The sequence below is a fragment of the Thermobia domestica genome, chromosome 11 (genome assembly GCF_964235325.1).
Source record: "Thermobia domestica chromosome 11, izTheDome1.hap1.1, whole genome shotgun sequence".
NCBI classification, from domain to species: Eukaryota; Metazoa; Arthropoda; class Insecta; order Zygentoma; family Lepismatidae; genus Thermobia; species Thermobia domestica.
In genome coordinates, this window is record NC_137464.1 from 151,867,595 (window position 1) to 151,888,269 (window position 20,675).

Below are 20,675 nucleotides of genomic sequence, written 5' to 3' on the forward strand. Positions count from 1 at the left end.
TTCATGCGAATGAAAACAATAAAATCGCATGTCGCAGATTTGTATTTAATTTTGCCCATTTTACGACACAATTGAATAGCACATATCCTACACTATAATTGGTTGAAGTAATGAGATTATTTCTGACAAGGGTTCATAAACACACCACTAGGTGTTGTGCAAACGATGCATCATCAAACAAGGCGTGACGTTAGTTGTCCGTTCATTGGTATATGTTTATTGCCAAGCAGCTTTCCTCAATAAATTTGTCTCGATGTCAACAAGACCATGAATTTTCCTATCGTTACATCAAGAACGTTGTTTATTTTTAAAAACGAATCCAATAAACATGGTTTTGTATGGACATAGTGTTTTTTATTTGAAAAATTCTAAAAAAACAATAGTGTTCTCAGACTTTTGACAATGACTGTACATTTTCAAATATCAGTTATGTTCACAGAATCGAAAATATAGTTCGGTGTTTCGAGAAAACTGAAATATATTTTGACATCATTTCCAAGTATTGTTAGTCCAAGATCGTTGAGCTGAAAACGATGTTGAACTGTGATATGTAGATTTCGGATTTTATGGCAAATGCCTTTTTTTTTTTTTTTGGTGTCTTTTCACAGTACGGCAATAAAACTTTGGATCTTTACGAATTATGAAAATTTAAGCCTATTGGAACAACGTTTTAGTAACCTAAAAGGTCCTAAAAGAGGTGTTAGCACCTATGTTTGCCTCTTTTTGTCCTTTAAAAGCCTAAAATAACCTAAAATAAGCAAATAGCATTTTTTGGATCAAAAGAGCAAAATATATTTCAGGCAAAAATTTTCTTGTAGGCCTTATATCTGGAGAACTACATACAGTGTAACCAAACCCAAACTATCATTTAACTCACAAGGGACATCACCGAATTGTCCGGCTCCGATTTCAATTAAATTTCTTTTGCTGATAGAGGACATGTATTCATTATTTGTGATGACAGAAATTTTTGCCATGCCAGAAATTTTTCTATTATTAAGAGTTAGAGTTGTGATGGCGTTATTAGAGATTACTGCAGAAGTCCCTTACTACCCTTTGTAAACGGAGTGTTAATGAAAGAACAACTATGTAGATACATATAAGGCCTAGGGGGAAGTCGTATGGTAGGTATGACCTTGATTGCAGCCATCTTGAAATCCGCCATTTTGAATTAAGGTCAATGGGAATAGGGTAATATGATACATAATTCGGACTAGAATTTAATCAGGAAGACAATGTTGAAGTTAGTTTTAAGATACGCCCATTTGGGGAAAAGTTAAAGGCATATTAATTGTTTATACTTACTACGTTCGTAAGTCCCTTACCTCAGCTTCTAACCAGGGGCGTCATTTAGGGAGGGTAGGAGGGGGCAATTGCCCCCAAAGAGTTTGAGGAATACATATACTTTAATCGATTGTCTACTAATATACTAGTACAAAACGTGAAAGTCTTATCTCGGTCGTACTCTTGCGCCCCCCCCCCTCCCGAGCGAAGTCTGAAATGACGCCCCTGCTTCTAACCCGCGTATTAATGATAATAAGTGGATGAAAGCTTCGGTAATACATATTATGCCAAGAGGGAAGTGATACGGTAAGGGTATCCTTGACGGCAGCCATTTTAAAATCTTCCATTTTGAATTAGAGTGAAGTTTTGAAAAATGAAAACCATAGCATGTGACACTTCATTTTAATAGCAAATTTTCCCTAAAGTACCATGGTATGCTTAGTTTTGTTCTACAGTTAACCAGTATGAATTTAGACCTGCTTCTATTGTGCACCAAACATCCATTATTCAATCTTTCAAATTGGCAACACTCTTAATTTCCACCGCATATTTTAAAATTCCAACTGGTGCTTTGCAATTGATGAAATGGCTCATGTTTTCTAAATTTATTACATTTTTAAGAGTTGCAATTTGTCAGTTCGTGAATAGTGTTGGAATAAGCATCCAGCATTTTTTCTGAATTTTGAAGACTTCCAATTTAATTATTTATTTTAAATCAGAATACATGAGGAACCTATGGACCTATGTACGTAAAGAAATACAAATGAAATTATAACAAATTGGTGTTATACGAACACAAAATTATCAGGAAATATAGCTTACATGTTGCGCAAACGACAAACAATAAAACACTTTTAATAAATACAACTTTAAAGGAACAGCAGCATTGATAGAAAATATCAAGTAGGTATGATATGACTGATCCCAACACGCTGTTTGTACCATGAACATAATATGAAAACAGGTAACTTGTTTATGTATAAAGAGGAACTTAATCGAGTTCCCGATCAATACTGATTATAAATCTTACAAACATGAACCATAGACAACAATAGCTAGAAAACGAATGACTTTTTTGTCTGACTAGCTAAATAATTGCCATAGTAAATAAATATACAATAAAGAAATAAATATACCGTAAATCAAAACGAAAGCCCATTGATTTATGCAACAATCGTATTTAGTTTTTCTTTTTGAAGTGAATTTTCATTTGATATCTCGTCTCATCTACTATCCATTACAAGCTACGTCTATTCGGTATTACCTGAATGCAAAGTTGGAGTTGTTTCGTTGTGAGATGATTTATGTCAGTAAACGAGCTTTTGAAGGGCAGGTATAGGAAATAAATAATTACATGGCAAGTCTTCAAAATTGAGAAAGATTGCTGGATGCTTATCCCAACACTATTCAAATTCTGACTTATCGCAACTCTGAAAAAATGTAATAAATTAAGAAAACATGAGCCATGGCATCAATTGCAAAGGGCCAGTTGGAATCTTAAAACATGAGGTGAAAATTAGGAGTGTTGAAAATTTGAAAGATTGAATAATGGACGTTTGGTGCACAATAGAAGCAGTTCTAAATTCATACTGGTTAACTATAGAACAAAAATAAGCATATCATAGGATTTTTGGGAAAATTTGCTATTAAAATGATGTGTCACATGCTATGGCTTTCATTTTTCAAAACCTCACTTTAATTCAAAATGGCAGATTTCAAGATGGCTGCCGTCAAGGATACCCATACCGTATCACTTCCCTCTAGGCATAATATGTACTATCGAAGCTTTTATCCACTTATTATCATTAATACGCGTGTTAGAAACAGAGGTAAGGGACTTACGCACGTAGTAAGTATAAACAATTAATATGCCTGTAACTTTTCTCCAAATGGGCGTATCTAACTTCACCATTGTCTTCTTGATTAAATTCTAGTCCGAAATTATGTATCATATTACCCTATTCCCATTTTAAAAACTTGACCTTAATTCAAAATGGTGGATTTCAAGATGGCTGCCGTCAAGGTCATACCTATCATACGACTTCCTCCTAGGCCTTACATGCATCTACATGGCTGTTCTTTCATTAACACTCCGCTTACAAAGGGTAGTAAAGGACTTCTGCAGCAATCTCTAATAACGTCATTACAACTCTTAAAAGTTATATATATATAAAATAGAAAACAAGCACCATGGCAACAATTTCTGTCATCACAAATAATGAATACATGTCCTCTATCAGCCAAAAAAAAAAAAATCATTGAAATCGGAGCCGGACAATTGGGTGATGTCCCTTGTCATTATGATGTAGTTATTCTGTAAAAAAAAAAAAAAAAAAAAAACGAAAACTCGATTTAGGGGTCGTTCAAAAATTTTCTGGCCCCTGATCCAAAAACTAATTATTGGACAAGATCGCAATCTTTTGACCCATTTTTTGTATCATTCCTAAAATTCTTGTTCACGTATTTTCTTCATAATTAAAAAATAAACAAATATTTTATTTAGAGAATAGCTTTTGTGAAAGCTTTGTAGCAAATGCAACATAAAATGATTCATCTCATCTCTCTTCAATACTCCGTCAGAAAGGTGTCAGAGCAGAAGATAAACTTATTCTAGCTACTCTGAGGAAGTAGAAAGGTGTTGGTTGCTGCATGATTTCCCATGGGCTATTTTTGTTCAAGATCAACATGCATGTAGGTGAGGAGTGGATCACCCTCTTCTACATCTTGAACTACGAATACATTTAATGCAGAACTTCCAAAGCTTTAAGTTGCTACCAACGTCCCATGGAATGTCCTTCAAAATAATGTGTTTCAACAATTTCTAGAAGTGGTGCAAGCAGCCGATTCCGTCTGAAGCAACGCTCAGAAAGACATATTTAGAGGCCGAATACAACAGTGCACTCGTTAAGATTAGGGAGGACATTGGCCTTTCCTGCATTTGGGTAGGCGTCGACGAAACATCATATGCATGCAACAGGTAAGTAGCAATGTCGTTGTAGAAAAACTCAATGAAGATGGACCTTCACCTCCCCACTTGATCAGTAGTAAGGAAATTCAGAAAGTAAATGCCCAGTTAATTGCTTACGTTGTAAACAAAAGTTTGCAACTTTTATATCTCGGTGGTGTAGATGGTTCCAAAGTTCTCCTCTGTACCGACGCTGCCTCCTACATGATTGCTGCCTCTAAACATCTGAAAACCTTCTACTTCAACTTAATTCATGTTACCTGCACGGCACATGCTTTTCACAGGATATTCTCTGAAGGAAATAACCTCATTTCAAACATGAAGGAGACTTTCTGTAAAGCTCCATCTAGAATTACCTTTTTCAGGGAAAAACTTCCCCACACCTCTCTTCCTCCACAAAATGTTTTAACACGCTGAGGAACATGGATTGAGGCAACTCTGTACTACGCTGAAAACTTGGAAGCTATTCGGCCTGTTGTTGAAGAACTTCCTGGTGATGGAGTAGTCCGTGTCTTACAGCTTTGACCGTTTCCTTTAGCCTAACCGGCATAACCGTGGGACATAAAACTCAAAATTTTCATTTCATTTCTTACAGCTTTGAAGCAGCTTGTGAAGGACGCAGTAGTAAAGGGAGATCTTGTGTGCATTAAGGCAAATTTTTCATTTTTGCCTGTAACAATTGCCAAATTGTAAGGTAAGAAAAGAACACTTGTTAGCAGGTGACAGTGATAAAGGAAGCAGAAAGAAAACTTCAAAGTGCTACGGGAAAAGTTTGGGAAAATGTGGAGTGTAAATGGGAAATTATGATTGAGAAAAACCGAGGATTTGATGTGTTGGATCGCACGGCAAGTCTTGACGGGCGAGAACGACATGCTTCCGGAAGAAGTACTTTTATCAAATGCAAGCAAATTCAAATATGCACCTAAAATATCGGCTCCAGTTAAGAGATCATTCTCTGGAGCGAAAATGATTTTAGCAGACAAAAGACAGATTGACTGTAGAAAACTTGGAAAGACTTTTGGTCATTTATTGTTTCGTGAACTATAAATAAAATCGTACTATTGTGATATGTATATGTATTGTGGAAAGACACAAATCAAGATGTTTGGGGAATTTACAGTTGAAATTTTAGAGCCTTTTTTTTTTAATTTTTAGCACCTATTTTCGTACTTTGAAGGTCTATTTTAGGCACCTAAAACGTAAGTTTTTCGTGCCTAAATTTCCGAAGTCTAGTGATATGGTAACCCGAGGGGACCATCTATAGCAATGAAAGTTCGGTTTTGTTACAAAACCTATTTCTCTTCTCTCTGAGATTTCGATTTCACTTAAGGAACGATTTGGGTTCTGGAATCAGAGCCAATATTCTCAGAAAATCAATTTCGGGTCCGTGAGTGGAATTGATATATCCGGAAAATTGATTTCGCTATCAAATCTAAAATCGTTTTAATAAGAAAATCTCGTTCGTTTCAGCGCTCTGAATGATATTGGGGGGAGGGAGAAACTCAGTAGAAGCCGTTTATGCCCATCAGTTACATTGTCATTAAGAACCCTGACTAAAAAATACAAGTGGGCTTCGTTTCAGAGCGTGAAACTACGGTTCACTTCAAATCTATAGGAATACAATACTTAAACCTGTTAAGTGATTACACCTAAAACTTACGGTTTTAAAAGAGGGATAAGTGTCGAGATAACATCTAGTCTTAGGACATTGAATCTATATTAATAACCCATTTGTCACTCTCTCTTACCATTTCTACTCTATGTAGATTCACTATTGAAATCGAAAGTAGTTAAATCTACTACTTGCGGTTTTAATAGACGGATAATGGTGGAGATAGAACCTGTTCTTATAGCTGATTTCTAGGTACCTCTTATTGCTATTCTCCGATATCTGTCCACAGATAGACGAGCAGGTGGAGAGAATTGTTCTTAAAAAGAAAAGAAAAAAGAAACTTCACAATAATGTGCTTGCAGGGAAGTCTAAAATCATGAGTACATCATTTTATTACTTTATCTTTAGTGTTTTGAGAAATGTTAAATACGTTTCTAATATCGTCGAAACACGAAAGCCGTAATTATATGTAATTTGTTTTTAAGTTCAACATCAGTGTTGATTTTTCTCTTTCTTTCTTCCATTCTTTTTCTTTTCATTTTACAAATATAACTTTAAAATCCATTTCAGTAATATAAGCTCAGGAAGTGGGTCTATAATTAAGATAATAGCCACCTTCTCTGTCAAATGCATCTTCGTCTATATACTGTATATATATATATATATATATATATATATATATATATATATATATATATATATATATATATATATATATATATATATATATATATATATGAAACAAATACCAGTGTCACGTGCATACTATACAGGGTGAACCTGATATATGTGCACAAACTGCGGGAGTTGATTCGTGACATCAAAAGAAAACAAAAGTACTATTGCATATTGTTGAATTCCACGTCGTGTAAGAGTGACAGGGGCGCAAACTTGGAATCGAAAATCGAATTGTGACATTTGGAACGGAATACAAAGATGTGCACACACTTCGTGAGCTGATTCGTAACATCAAAAGAAGACAAAATGTCCTGCTGCATGTTGTCGAATTCCGCGTCGTGTACGCTGTGCACATCTTTCTGTTTCGTTCCAATTGTCACGATTCGATTTTCAATTCCAAGTTTGCACCTCTGTTACTCTTACACGACGCGGAATTCGACAATATGCAATAGGACTTTTTGTCTTCTTTTGATGTCACGAATCACCTCCCAGAGTTTGTGCACACCTTTCAGGTTCACCCTGTATAAAGGAGTTTGGTTTCTATGGTGTGATATTTTCTTAATTAATGTTGAAACCGGAAGTAGTAGTATATGTCTACTCCTTCCGGTTTATAGAGAGATTGGATTGAAGATGGAGTGGGATGGATTGTTGGGACGCTTAATTGATTACAGAAAACTACTCGCCATCCATTACGGTTTTTATTCTATAACAATCAACCTTAAGACGGCAAGTGTTTAATTTTTGCCACTTCTGGTTCAGAGGGAAAATAATACCAACTCTTAGAGCGCTAAATCGATTTCAGAGAGCCGCTTCTCGCTATTTCACAGTTTTTCCTCTATGTAGATTATTGAAACCGGAAGTTGCAGTACATTTCTTCCACTTGTGGTTTTAGTAGAGAGTTAAGAATGGATATAAAATGTATCCTTGGGACGCTTAGCCAATTCCACAAAACCGCTTCTCCCTCTTATTATTTTTTCTATATAGTGACCACCCTTAAAACCTCAAGTGGTTGATTTTTGCCTATACATGTTTGGATGGGAAAGGAGTGACATGTAAAAATATTCGAGAAAGACCCATATTAGTGTTGAACAGGTAGGTTTCGTTGAGATGAATAGTGACACACTCGGTACACTTTAATCCAGGGTGGAAAAAAATCATGATTTTTTTAAAAAAAAAATCATTTTTGTTGATTTTTTTGATTTAAATCGATGTTTTTGATTTAAATCAAATCTTTTTCTTCGTATAATACAAGTCGCGAACTGAAGAAAAAATATTAGGAATTAGTATTAAATGTTAATTATGCCATTTAAGTGAAAGTGTTGGGTTTTAATTTTGAATTAATTCCCAATCAACCTATTTCAATCCCAAACAATGTTCCTTAAGCATTAAGGAAAAAGTACAGCATTGTATATCAACATGGCACTTTTCTTTTCACGAAAGTTACTGATATTTGGCAGGGGCATACTTTTAAACAATTGGAACTAGCTAGCGGCACGAAATACATATAAAGTACATAAATTTCGCCTAAAATTAACTAACTCACCCTATGACCTATGGAACCCGGAGGTTCAATTGCATGTTCACAAAAGCTCTCCTGACTTCTATCCTTAGTCAACTGAATCCAGTTTCTATTTTGTATTCTTATTTCTGCGAGATCCATCTTAATATTGTCCTCCCATCTGTGCCTAGGTCTTCCTAATGGTCGTTTTCCGATTGGACTTCCAGTTAAAACTTGGAAAGGGGTCCTACTTTCTTTCATTCTCGCTACATGTCCTGCCCACCTGAGCCTCCAAGATTTGATGACCCTAACAATATTTGGTGAATGGTATAAATTATGCAGTTCATCATCATAAAGTTTTCGCCATTCATTTCCGTTCCTTTGGGTTCCGAATATTCGTTTCAGAATTTTATTCTCAAATACTTTCAGTCTGCGTTCTTCCCTCAGCGTAAGCGACCATGTTTCACAACCATATAGCACAACAGGCATAATTATCGTTTTATGTATTTTAAAGCTTCAAATTCCTCGACACAATTCGCGACGATAAGAGATTTTTAACTGAATAATAACACGAATTCCCTGCTTTTAGTCGATATTTAATTACTTTGTGAATATCGTTTTCTGATCCTATACATTAGCCGATGGCAGAACTTTCTTTGTCTTTATGCGATGAGCTTTTGTAAGTCAAAAATTTTCTGCAGGAATTCCAAAATAAAAAAGAAATCAAGATCAGTTCCAGCAGAAGAAACACTTGTGATTATTAAAAATATGCTTTATGTGACGTGAAAAACAGTTCAAATGCGAGTTGTACGTGCATTTAAGACATCTATACATAGCAGGCACGTTTTTATACTTTTCTGTTGGCTATTTTATTTCCTCTGACAATTTTTCCTGCTCAGGCGCGGCAAATTTTCTGCGATCACATCGCAGATCGCGGCATGTTCTGCAATGGGGTCAAGTATCCACTTTATCAAAAGTATTATTCGATATTTTAACGCATCCAAAATTTGTCGTATTACTATCCCGAGGAACGTCTATGTATTTAGTACATAAATTTCGCCCAAAATTTTAAAATTTATTTATTTTTTTTTTGTTTAGGAGAGGGGATCGGACCCCTCTAAAAACGCCCCTATTATCTGGAAACAAACAAATAGACGTGGACACAAAAGAGTTTTCATCTTAAATGTCCATGGTGATTTCCCCGTTGGAATAGAAATTTCAAAACCCTGTGTTACAAAGAGAAGAAAGCAGGGTTCACCCGTAACCCGTTCAAACGGGATTTTCCCTGATCGTTCCCTACATAATACTCGTTTTCACACTGTGCTTACATACATTTGAGTCTCATTGTATTATGTTTATTATCTTCCATAATCGAAATAACAGAAGGGAAACGGAATTTTACTTAGTTTCACTTTAAATTAATTCATTTCGGAATTTGATTTAAATCAACGATTTTTATTTAAAAAATCAAGCGATTTAAATCTTGATTAAAATCGTGATTTAAATCAGACTGATTTAAATCAATCCACCCTGCTTTAATCCCAATTCAGCCCCATCGGCATGGATGGTAAGCAGGTAAAAAATATCGAAAATGACCGAGATAAGTGTCGATTAGGGTCACTAAACTGGTGGCAGTTCAGATGACATTTAAGCTCTGTGACCAACTATGTCATCGTTTCCGAAAATTCTACCTCTAGGGTAAGGAAAATATAATTTCTAAAATGTCTTGCTTTTCGTGTTTGTTCATAAAAGGAAACGTTTCAACCGTTAGAAATGAACTTTTGGACATAGCACTTGGGTTGACCTGGCCTTTTAAAATTCCATTTTGATTAAAATGTGTATCTTGAGAAAGGATTGGATCAAATTTTTTGCAAATAAAAATTCTATATATACATTTGCGGCGAACGGGCTTTTCAGTTAGTATTATATTAAACAATTGAACATACGTTGTTATAGTCTTTAATATTTTATTTAACACAAAGAAGGATTTTCTTAATTTTGCTGTTTTCTTTTACAATAGTGGTTGTAAATTCTAATGATTGTGAGGTATTGAAAACTTTTTTTTTTTTCAGTTTTGTTTTTATGTGAAATAAAACGGTGACAACACTGAGTGGTGTAATAGCCATACAGAAGCAAATTGTAATTATATTCATTTTAAACATTCTTATCAACAGCAACACTACCTTAATTTTTACAACTATGATAACGATTGTTTTTGTCCTTTTCATTTAGTTAAAACTTTTATTGCGCCATTGAAACCATTAATATAAATGTACGAATTGCACAAAAAGAGCTAATTTAATCACTCGATTCTTTTGAATACTTTTCAATAAAAATTCTACTTTCACTAGAAGAGAGGAAAGACAAAACAATACTGTATCACACCAATCTTCTGCTACACAATATTGGTTTGCATGCAATGCGAGTGATGTTTCGACAACCACACAACAGGCCCAGTTTCCTCTCCTCTAATGTCTCCGCCATCCAACTTACCTGCTGCACTTTCTCCCTGTAGCGTTTTAAATTACAAGATTGCCATCTCTATATTTAATTAGCGTCTAAACTAATTTATAAAATTTGTTGTTTACTATGGAGTTTCTAATATTAAATTGGTTGGTTTGAAATTTAGCACCCCTTTCAGCAGCGAGGCTGCATGAGAGTGGACCTACAGCTTAACGTGGATCCGAAGAACGAAAGCTCCCACTGGGAATCGAACCGGGGTTTCCTACCCCAAAGGCGCTTACTCTAGTTGTATAGGCACGGAGGAGCTTTTTCTATCATTCATTCGAGAGTTCGTATTAGTCACGTGCTTTTTTTTTTTTTTTTAATTCTAACCGACTTATTTGTACATGTATTTGTTTATGTTTGCATAAACAGACAGACATTTCTACATTATAATCGCGAGAGTTAGTCATAAGTTAAAACTTTTCGAGCTACAACCTCTTATAAGTTACAACACAAGATTATTCTCGAAGTACACTCCATTCATTCCGATACTTTTCCTAGTTACAACAGAAGGCTATTCTCAAAATAAACTCCATTATGTTCCACCAGTGGACTGGAATTTTTTCATAGTGCTGCAAAACATGCGGCAGCTTCTGAAACCAAAAAAAAAAAAAAAAAAGCGAACGAAACAGGAAAAAATCCAATCGCGGAAAATGCAATCTGAAGGCCAACGCTGCAGAATTTCTAAGACATCCAAGTTCTGAAATTTCTGAGGAGTCATGCATGAAATGTTATGGAATTATAAGAAAACCTTACTATGGTTCATTATATTATATACTCCCTGTTATACCATATAATATAGGGATGGCCAATTCTGGAATTTGGAAAAAGTTAAGGAATTCGGAAAACTTTCGGAATTCGGAAAATCTGGATTTCGGAAAAAATCCAGTTTTGGAAAATTCCGGATTTCTAAAAAATTCCGATGTCGAAAAAATTCCGGAATTCGGAAAAATCCAGAATTTAAAATACTCCGATTTCGGAAAAATTCCGGAATTTTTCTGAGTTCCAGAATATTCTAAATTCCGGATTTTTCCGAATTCCGGATTTTTTCCGACATCTGAATTTTTCTGAATTCTGGAAAATAAGTTTCCCGGAATTCGGGATATTTTGGCCAATCCTAATATAGTACAAGTTCCAAAGGATCACATGCTCATGTAACATCCACTGAAAAGGAGAAAGAGTCTCCTTTATGATGATAACGAAGCAAGATCCAATCTTTCGTTACGATACTCTTCTATAATACTCATATCTCATTATGTGGATTATGCAGCATCAATAAACACAACATGATACAAACGATGCTTAACTTATGGTTAAGGATACGCAGACAAGAGTTGAGACTGTCTTGTCTCGAAAATGTATCGTAAAAGTGATATCACATCTCGAAAATTTATCTGCTTCTACTGGGAGAACTCTGTCTAGTCTCGAATCTCTATACAAAAAATTACGTTTGGTCTCATCTCGTGTGTAAATCTACTTATGGCGTCAAGTGTTAACTGTGGAGTTGCATTCCAGATCGCCTGAAAGAGAATACTTGTACTTCTGGGTAGCACGATTAAATGTTCAAGCCTAGAAACCAGGAATAAACACATTCACGATGCAAAATTGAGCTGACATGGCGACTTCGCTTAACCGCTGTGTAAAGTTTGTGAAGTGTACCTCAAACCGTCCCTTAGTCGAGTAAAGAGGAGCTTTGCCCCAATTAAGTAACAGGTACTTAATTGAGTAACAGATCAGTAGAAGGAAGTACTAACTTCCGGCACAGCACAACAACAGCTATGGCCGGCTAGATGGTGCTCGTTCAATTGGGTGGTGCGCAATCAGCGCATTATTACCCAAATCTCATTATTTCTGACTTTCTGGACTGTAGTTCTATACATCTTAATTTAGGTTGCTTCCCAATTCTTTCATGATGCTGGATCAACACCGGAAACTTTTAGTCCTCCCACACACACATACCTAAGTTGCGCGCGCTAATAATCTGGCTAACCAGAAGTAATGTATTTAAAAAAGTAAAAAAAAAAAAAAAAAAACTTAAACATCTATTTTCTCTTTTTAATCTTTTCTATTCGCACCCATGTATAGTAAATTTTAAATCACATGTTAACGAGAAAGAACGCAAAAAATAAATACAGAATATAACTAATTTGCTGAAATAAGTATTGTTACATACAGGTTTTCTGCAAAGCAAGCATTGAGCATGAGTGTATGATATATATCTATCGTATCATCAGGATTGCAAATGGAACATGTTACATATAAGTGGTTCGGTATAAAACAATGGTAAGCGTTACTTCTGCTGAAATTGAGTTATTGGGTAAAATGGATTGGGATTAGACCATAGAACAGTATGTAGGTAGTTTAATTTTGGAAACTTACCTTGAGATGGCAGGGGAAGCTTGTTTGCTATGTCATTATATTGAGTTGCAAGAAACGTCGAACTTTATTTTCCAGTTTATTTGAAAGTTAAAATATGTAACTACCATTGTCTTCCCCAGAGTAACTCATATAAGCAGAATCACTGTATTAAAGATGGGGGCTTGAGCCACATCAATCCCAGTCTTTCAATATTTTACACCCACTAACATCATGTTCAAATGAGCTCCTGAGGAATGCTATAGAATCGGAACCTCGGCAAGACGTTCGTGAATTCCAGACAAGTTAGGCATATACAAGGGCGCCCATCAAAGGGGGCAAGATGGGGCGCTCGCTCCCCTCTAGAAGAAATTGTACTTCGGAAGATCGAAAACTCAATAGACTTTTTAGAACAATTTTGAGACTACATTTGAAATGTCGCTTATACTTCTACCCCCCCTTGAAAACACAACATGGGCGCCCTTCGGCGTATACCATATCACTGTCGATCGGCGGCTCCGTGCAGTCATTAAGTGAAAAAGTTGGACTCATGGATACCAAATGAGTTCACTGATACCAGCCAACAATAGCATACAGAATAACTGGGCAAGTTTCCTGCATCGGATTGTCACTTGTGATTAAAGTGGATTTGCTCTGACAATCGTAAATAGTCAGGACAGTGGTGGAAACTTGATCAAATTCCAGGACGGTTTCCAAACCTCCCAGATGTTGCTGGTACGGTGATCATTGCTGATTTATCATGTCTTTCTCCATTGAGAGGAAACTATTACTGCATATCGATACAGTGCTGAACTCCATGAAATACACTATAACTTTGCCTGCAGCATTCAGAAATATTCAATAGACAAAGTATCTTCATATTGCGCAACAATAAACCCACAAATGCCGCTCAAAGCACATTGCAGATTTTCCATGAGTTTTAGTATGAAACCTTTCCTCATCCACCGTTTTCTCCTGACGTCTTTCCCACTGATTACTATTTCTTCCAACATCTCGAGCACTTTTTTGGTAAGGAAGATCTTCTTTGCATCAGAGACTCCAGATTCCTATCATCACGGAATCCAATCATTGGCTGAGCGAGAAAAGTGTGTGATTGTAGACTGCGACTATTTAGATTAACCAAGTATTCTAGTTTTCATTTATTTCACCTTCGGAAATGAAGTATCCATACTTGGGACGGACATTCCATTCGCACCAACCTAATACAAACGATAAATAACACATATAAATGTATGGATGGTAATACTGTATAAGTTGAGTCGAGTATTAGCTTGTGATAGACGATATTAACTACAATTGAAAAATAGGAAGATGATGGTTCAATGATAGAGCGCTCACTTCTAGTGTGAGGAATCACGACTTCAATCCCGGATCATGTGAGCTGGAGTGAACAACACCGTGTTCGCGAGGGTTTTCAGAGTTCTCTTGTGTCCTTCTACATTCTCATTCCATCAATTCATTTCATAATCATATATATAAGATTTCCCATATCAGTGTTTAGTTTATAAAGCTTTTATTTTCATTTTAAATTTGTTTATTATCTAAATTTTTGTTATGAACAAATTCAGTTTGAACTCTATAAATTAACCTCAAACAATGTGATTTTGTATATTGAGGATGTTTCGCGGAATCAATTCCTGCGTTATGCATTGTATTCTTCTTCAAACAGTATGTCTCACGTTTTAAAAAAAAGAGAAAAGAAAAGAAGAAGAAGAGAGTGGACTCAATACTTAAACAAGACTTTTTGACTTCAGTTAATAACAGTCATCTACAGCCAACTCTCCCAGAAAAATAATTTCGTTATTGGTGTACTTATTACATGGGCAACAACACTGTAATACTTACCTGATTTTGCCACTTGAGGCGCTGGCGTCATTTCAAAAGGTTTTCTTTCCACATCAACTCAACAAAAAATATATCGTGCTGCCAGGTGACTGACTTCGTGTACACAAACCGAGCGCTAGAGCGTTGTGCAAGTTTGCAAGTTTGGAAAGTTTTTTTTAAAAGTTAGTTTCACCTTCTATGATAAATCAAAACGTGTATCAAAATGTTTACTTTGTGAATTTTATGTTCAATTGTGTGTCAACAATAATGATCGAGTGTTTTAGTAGTGTTTATTGGTGACCAAAGAGTTGAATTTTTAAAGTGAATTACGGAGTTCGTTGAAGCTTTTCATCATGACGATGGATCGCTTTCATAAGTAAGTATGGTACAAAATTATTCTTTCGGCATCCAAATTTTGGAATAGATATTTTATTCATAAACGTTTTTACAATCAATTAATTTGCGTCTAACTGCATTAATGTGTATTTCTCTATCGGCGTTTCTTTCTCTTTATATATTTATTTATTAATTTATGTATTCTATTTATTTTAAGCGTATAGAATTGAAATATTAGAATTGTATACACTGTAGCATTGCAAATTACTGAATGTCGTAAAAATTATCTCGATTTTCTGTTTTATAATGAACACTAACAAATTATGTAAGATTCGTAGGCCACCTTTTCTACTTCGATTTTTACTACTGACAAGGAAAATTTTCAAAACAGTCTCCTTACAGTTTACCATTGTCTCTTTTAATGTAAATATTTCGAAAGGAGTCAAAAATGACTATAAGAACTGCTTCAAACATCTAAGAGATCACAAATTTCGTGTTCATGTTTTCATGATATAAGGAAAGTAGAGCAGGGTGCAAACTCGACGGGAGAGGGATGGAATTATCCCATTTCAATATTTCTTCGATAAATCTTCCAATAATTTACTGATGGAAATGGATAAAGGGACATTATTGTCAAAAGTTTCCAAAATAATTACTCTAATTCGTTTTTAATTAATGTAGAATATAGTTCATATGTAATTAATGGGTGAACTAGTAATTAGCAGTATCCCTAATCTTACATAGTTTAGTAGTTATGGATGTTCTTATATGAGAACCCTCTATGTTGAAACACTCCAGTGCGACAATGTTTTTGTTCTTGTCTCCCCCTCCCAACACACACCATCAGTAACGACGCCAGCTTTAATTTCTATGGGGAGGGGGCAAGTGGAGGAGCAGAGGCATTTTGGGGAGTAGTGTTTTTTTTTTTATGTACCGAAAGTGTACGTATTATATTACTTGATATACATTACAATGCGCCATATCTGGGAAGGTCTTGCAATACGCTCTGCCCCCTTGCCACCCTCTCTAGCGTCGTCACTACACCCCATATAGTCCACACTTCGAATACTCTACCTCTGAAATGAAAAATGAGTTGATTTTGGGTTTAACGTCCCGTTCAGCAGCGAGGCTATATGAGACGTGGACCTACTGATTAACGTGGAATCCGAACCACATGAGCTCCCGCCGGGAATCGAACCCGGGTCAATCTCCCACGCCAAAGGCGCGTACGCTAACCGCTTAGCCACGGAGGAGCTCAATATTCTACCTCTGAGGTAGGATGGAAAGAAGAAAACCTAAAATATTTGTGGAACTTCCGTGCGTGTCATTAAAACAACAAGCTACTGAACAAGGTGTGAGAAGTCTGGGTATGGTCACAACTTGACGTGGTTTGAACCATGAAGCGTTTATAGTGATATAGAACTAAGGTTTTCCTGTTCAACGGACTCATGACATTATATTGGTGATTATTATCATAGATAAAGGAACGTTCCTTAATCTATGTTATTTTCCAAGTAAACAGTATAACTGCAAGCAGTGGAAAATTTTTGGAGACGCAGTGGATCAAGTCCCTCGCAGATTTTTCTTCCTGATAAATTAGCCTATTTGAAGAGTTAAATGAATAATAACATTGTTTCTAATTGGTTATTATCTTTTAAATAGCTTCAATCACTAAATTTTGCGTGAAGTTTTAATGTTCGATAAAAGTATGATATCCCATATTAACCTACGCTTGAATTATTTCAGTATACCTTCTTCCAGTAGATTGATTGAATGATACAGGAAAATAGGGACTTCGACAGCATGACCATTTGTCTCCCTCACAGTACAGACGACTGACCAAAATCTTCCCTTCAAGTAAGCAATATAGATCCCCCTTATGCTGGGAACAGATTATCCCAGTGGCACTTCGTGGGATACTAATTTTACTAATAGAAAAACAACAACAACAACAAAAAGTTTAGAAGTTTCCAAAATGTGGATGTAGAGAAGAGCAGATAAAATTAGCTGGGTTAGGATTATTAGATTACCCGTTTTTACCGGTTACCATCTGTTTTTAGGACCCATTTTTTTGTTTAATTATTATTGAAACGCTAACAATCACCCGCAATTATTTCACGGGATAGTCCACCAAATTCCCTCAGGGATCATATTTTCTATCGTTCTGAATGTTGATTCTCAGTATTTTCGTAATATTAGTTTCCATCACGAATGTATGGAATATTAGACGAGTTTAACGTAGCACTATTACTTTAAATGGAGTTATTATTTGATTACGTGAGACAATATTGTTATGTTAGTATATCCGTTACGCCACAGGATATTTAATTGGTAGCGAATGTTTAAAATTATTTTTGCAATAGGAAGCTAAAGCGATTATCTCGACTGAGTTCGTTAAGGGAGTTACTCCTTTAATGACTTAATGGGTACCGGTGGCTTAAGTCCATTCGTGACTTAACACAATAACTTTTGAACAAAAGCGAATTTTTGAACAGGGTATACTGTTTCGGGAAGCAGGATGGCTCAGTGGTAGAGCACTTCTTTTTTGGTACTTGAGGTCCCTGTTTCGATCCTTGGCCAAGTAAGTGTGTGGTGGACAGCATAATGTCCATGGATTCTCTAGGGGTAGTCCCGTTTCGTCCCCCATTCTCAGTCTACCAATTATTCCATCAGTCTCCCTTTGCCTAAAGGGCATAATCATGATATGTTAAACGGAAGGATTTCATTTTTGAATTCTGTTTCTTGCAATAAATGGCCAGAACGATTATCTCGGTTGAGGCCATTCTTGGAGTTAATCCGTTAATATCTTAACGGGTAACAGTGACTTGCGTTCATCCTTTGCTTCACGCGATAAACCTTGAACGAATTTTTGAACTTTTTTTAAAACAATAGATAGAGCAATAATCACTGGCGAGTTTCTAATTGAGTTGATTTTGAGTTTAACGTCAGCAGCGGGGCTATATGAGATGGGACCTACTGATTAACATGGAATTCAAACCACATGAGCTCCCGCCGGGTTTCCTAATGGAGTCAATCCATTAACATCTTAGCGGGTAGCGGTGACTTTAACTATACCGTAGCTATTTATATCACAACTATTGAAAGTTAGTAGAAGTTATGCATTTTGCCTTTAAGTGGCGCCAAACATCTATCAGACGTAATAGAAAAACTTTTAGTGCGTGATCCTTTCTACAGTCTACCAGAATTTATTTACCGATTAAAGCAGTGGTTCTCAAATTGTTGTACGCGGACCCCTGAGGGTCCTTGGGACGTAGCCAGGGATCCGCGATGCCTAAAAATTGAAATGTGTTATAATAAAATGGAACTCATAGCTGTTATGCAAGAAGTTTTTTTTTCAGTTACTAAAAGGAAAGCAATTAGAAATTATACTTACGTTTGTAAATTTAAATGTTTTCCTCCTTTTCTAAATTTCTGCCCTTTGAATATGAAGATTTGTCTAAAAAAGGCATTGCAACATTTGATGCCTTTCCTACCACTTACTTATGTGAACAGACCTTTTCTGTTCTTTGGAGTATTAAAGCCTGGAAGCGAAATCGTCTTAATGTGGAATCGGACCTAAGATTAATGGTGACAAATCTTATTCCAGATTTCAGTGCAATTACGGAAAAATAGAAAGAATTTCATTCCTCATATTAGTGATCCGACATTTGAGATAATTGTTTATCAAGTGGATTTTTTTTTTTTTTTTTTTTTAAAGAGTACATTGATTTTCAGTCTTGAAAGTTACTGTATTTTCAATTGAAATTTCGTTTACTAGGAAACAATCATGTATCTTTAGAATAAATTACTTATTGCAATATTTTTCTTGAACTTCTTGTCAGTGGTAATTCTAATTAGTATAGTTTTCAATACCACGTGAAATTTCAGATAGCACTGCAAAGGGGTCCGCGGATCACTTTTCGAATGAACAGGGGGGAAAGTTTGAGAACCATTGGATTAAAGTATTGCAATAGCATTTTGTGATCTATGGATGGTTCAATAGCGGAAATCTAAACATTAGTTTTAAAAAGATTAGTTAATTCGTCTTCATCTATATGAAAACTATATATATATATATATATATATATATATATATATATATATATATATATATATATATATATATATATATATATATATATATATATATATATATATATATATTAAATTACTACTCGTGATTGAATGCAGATAAGTGCATGCATAACTTTAACCTACCACAACCGTACTCTAATCTTTTGGTTAATGGAATATCTCTTCTCAGAGCAAATTATTAAGGTATACTTTAAAAAAAAAGAAAACAAAGAAGAAGCCGAACTCTTAGACTGCTAAACTCAATCAATTACGCATATAATACCTATTCAAAAGTCACTATTCAATATCGTTTGTTGCTTTTCCTCCCCATCCTCCTATAGTCTTATTAGTGAAGTGCTCGCTTTTAGTGCTTCTGTTAATCGTTTTCGGGAAATACAATTGTTTGGATACAAACTATCAAATAGTGTTTCGGAAACCGCCCTTCATACGCCCGTGTAGCGTAAGAACGTAAATCAAATGATACCACATTATTAATAATTTCTTCTCGTACTGAATAATATTGATGAAAGGTAACACTTCTGCAGGACCTACTTCCAGTTTAATTTCTTCTATAATTTGTTTTCCTATTCTATCTCTTTTTGGTCATATGTAAGTTACTTATAAATCTTTAATTCTATCATTCCATGTCGGCCTTCTTTAGCACTCCTATCAACACTATATATTCCAATTTCATCAGTTGAAAGTTTTTAAATCATAGTGAACATGCTCTTTCTTTTGTCTGTAAACTTTTCAACATTTATCCTGAGTACACCAATAGTGCCTGTCGAGCCCTTTCGTTCCTATGCTCGATCTGTTTTATTGTTTTGCCTAAATTTTGTTGCAAATTATATTAAAACTAGTCCCTAATTGGGGACATCATATTTTTTTAAAGTCATGTAGTCATTTATCTGTTCTATTTCTTTCTGCTTTCGGTGTTGTTTATGATCCAATGGTTAACATGTCTGTTTTTTGTGTGATTATGATTCTGAGTTTGATCCCAGAGAGTATACAAAACCTGGATAGAAGTCGATACTTTTCTGACCCTACTTGAAGCAACAATTTTCATATCATATGACCTTAATACTCAGAATAGGCCTTAAAATCCACTTCATCTATCAATTTATTTATTATTTTTGTCTTTCAAATTTTTAATTAAATGTATTATCTGTCAGTAGTTGTTTTCCTGTCTCATGTGGAAAGTCAATCTTCAGTATGGTATAAATCTTTGTCTAGTCTTCACATACTTCTTTTCTTTTTCATCCTCAGTACGAATGTAGACTGCGCGGTAGGTCGTTAATATATTTATTTCATCTGCTTAACATTTTCCTTCAATATACGATGTATATGGGCTACAAAAGATCGAGGCTTACTCGATGGGAAGATCTCTTTCAATAGAGGATTGAAGCAAATTTGAATGTATGTTCTATACCCTTGAAATATTTTAAAATGAAAGTGGATTTTCATGTTTATAGATGATTGAGTATATTATTAATGGATAACGTTCTAAATGTAAGTGTGGAGAA

At 35.3% G+C, this 20,675-nt stretch overlaps 1 protein-coding gene across 1 annotated transcript in view; it reads left to right on the plus strand.

Annotated features, from left to right (window-relative positions):
• The first annotated feature begins 14,811 nt into the window (after positions 1–14,811).
• Sans (SAM_USH1G_HARP domain-containing protein Sans) overlaps positions 14,812–20,675 on the plus strand; it is a 256,233-nt gene continuing 250,369 nt past the window's right edge. The window contains exon 1 of the mRNA XM_081731215.1: positions 14,812–15,118. Coding sequence (XP_081587341.1) covers positions 15,096–15,118 — 23 coding nt within the window. The 5' untranslated portion in view covers positions 14,812–15,095. The remainder of the gene's footprint in view (positions 15,119–20,675) is intronic.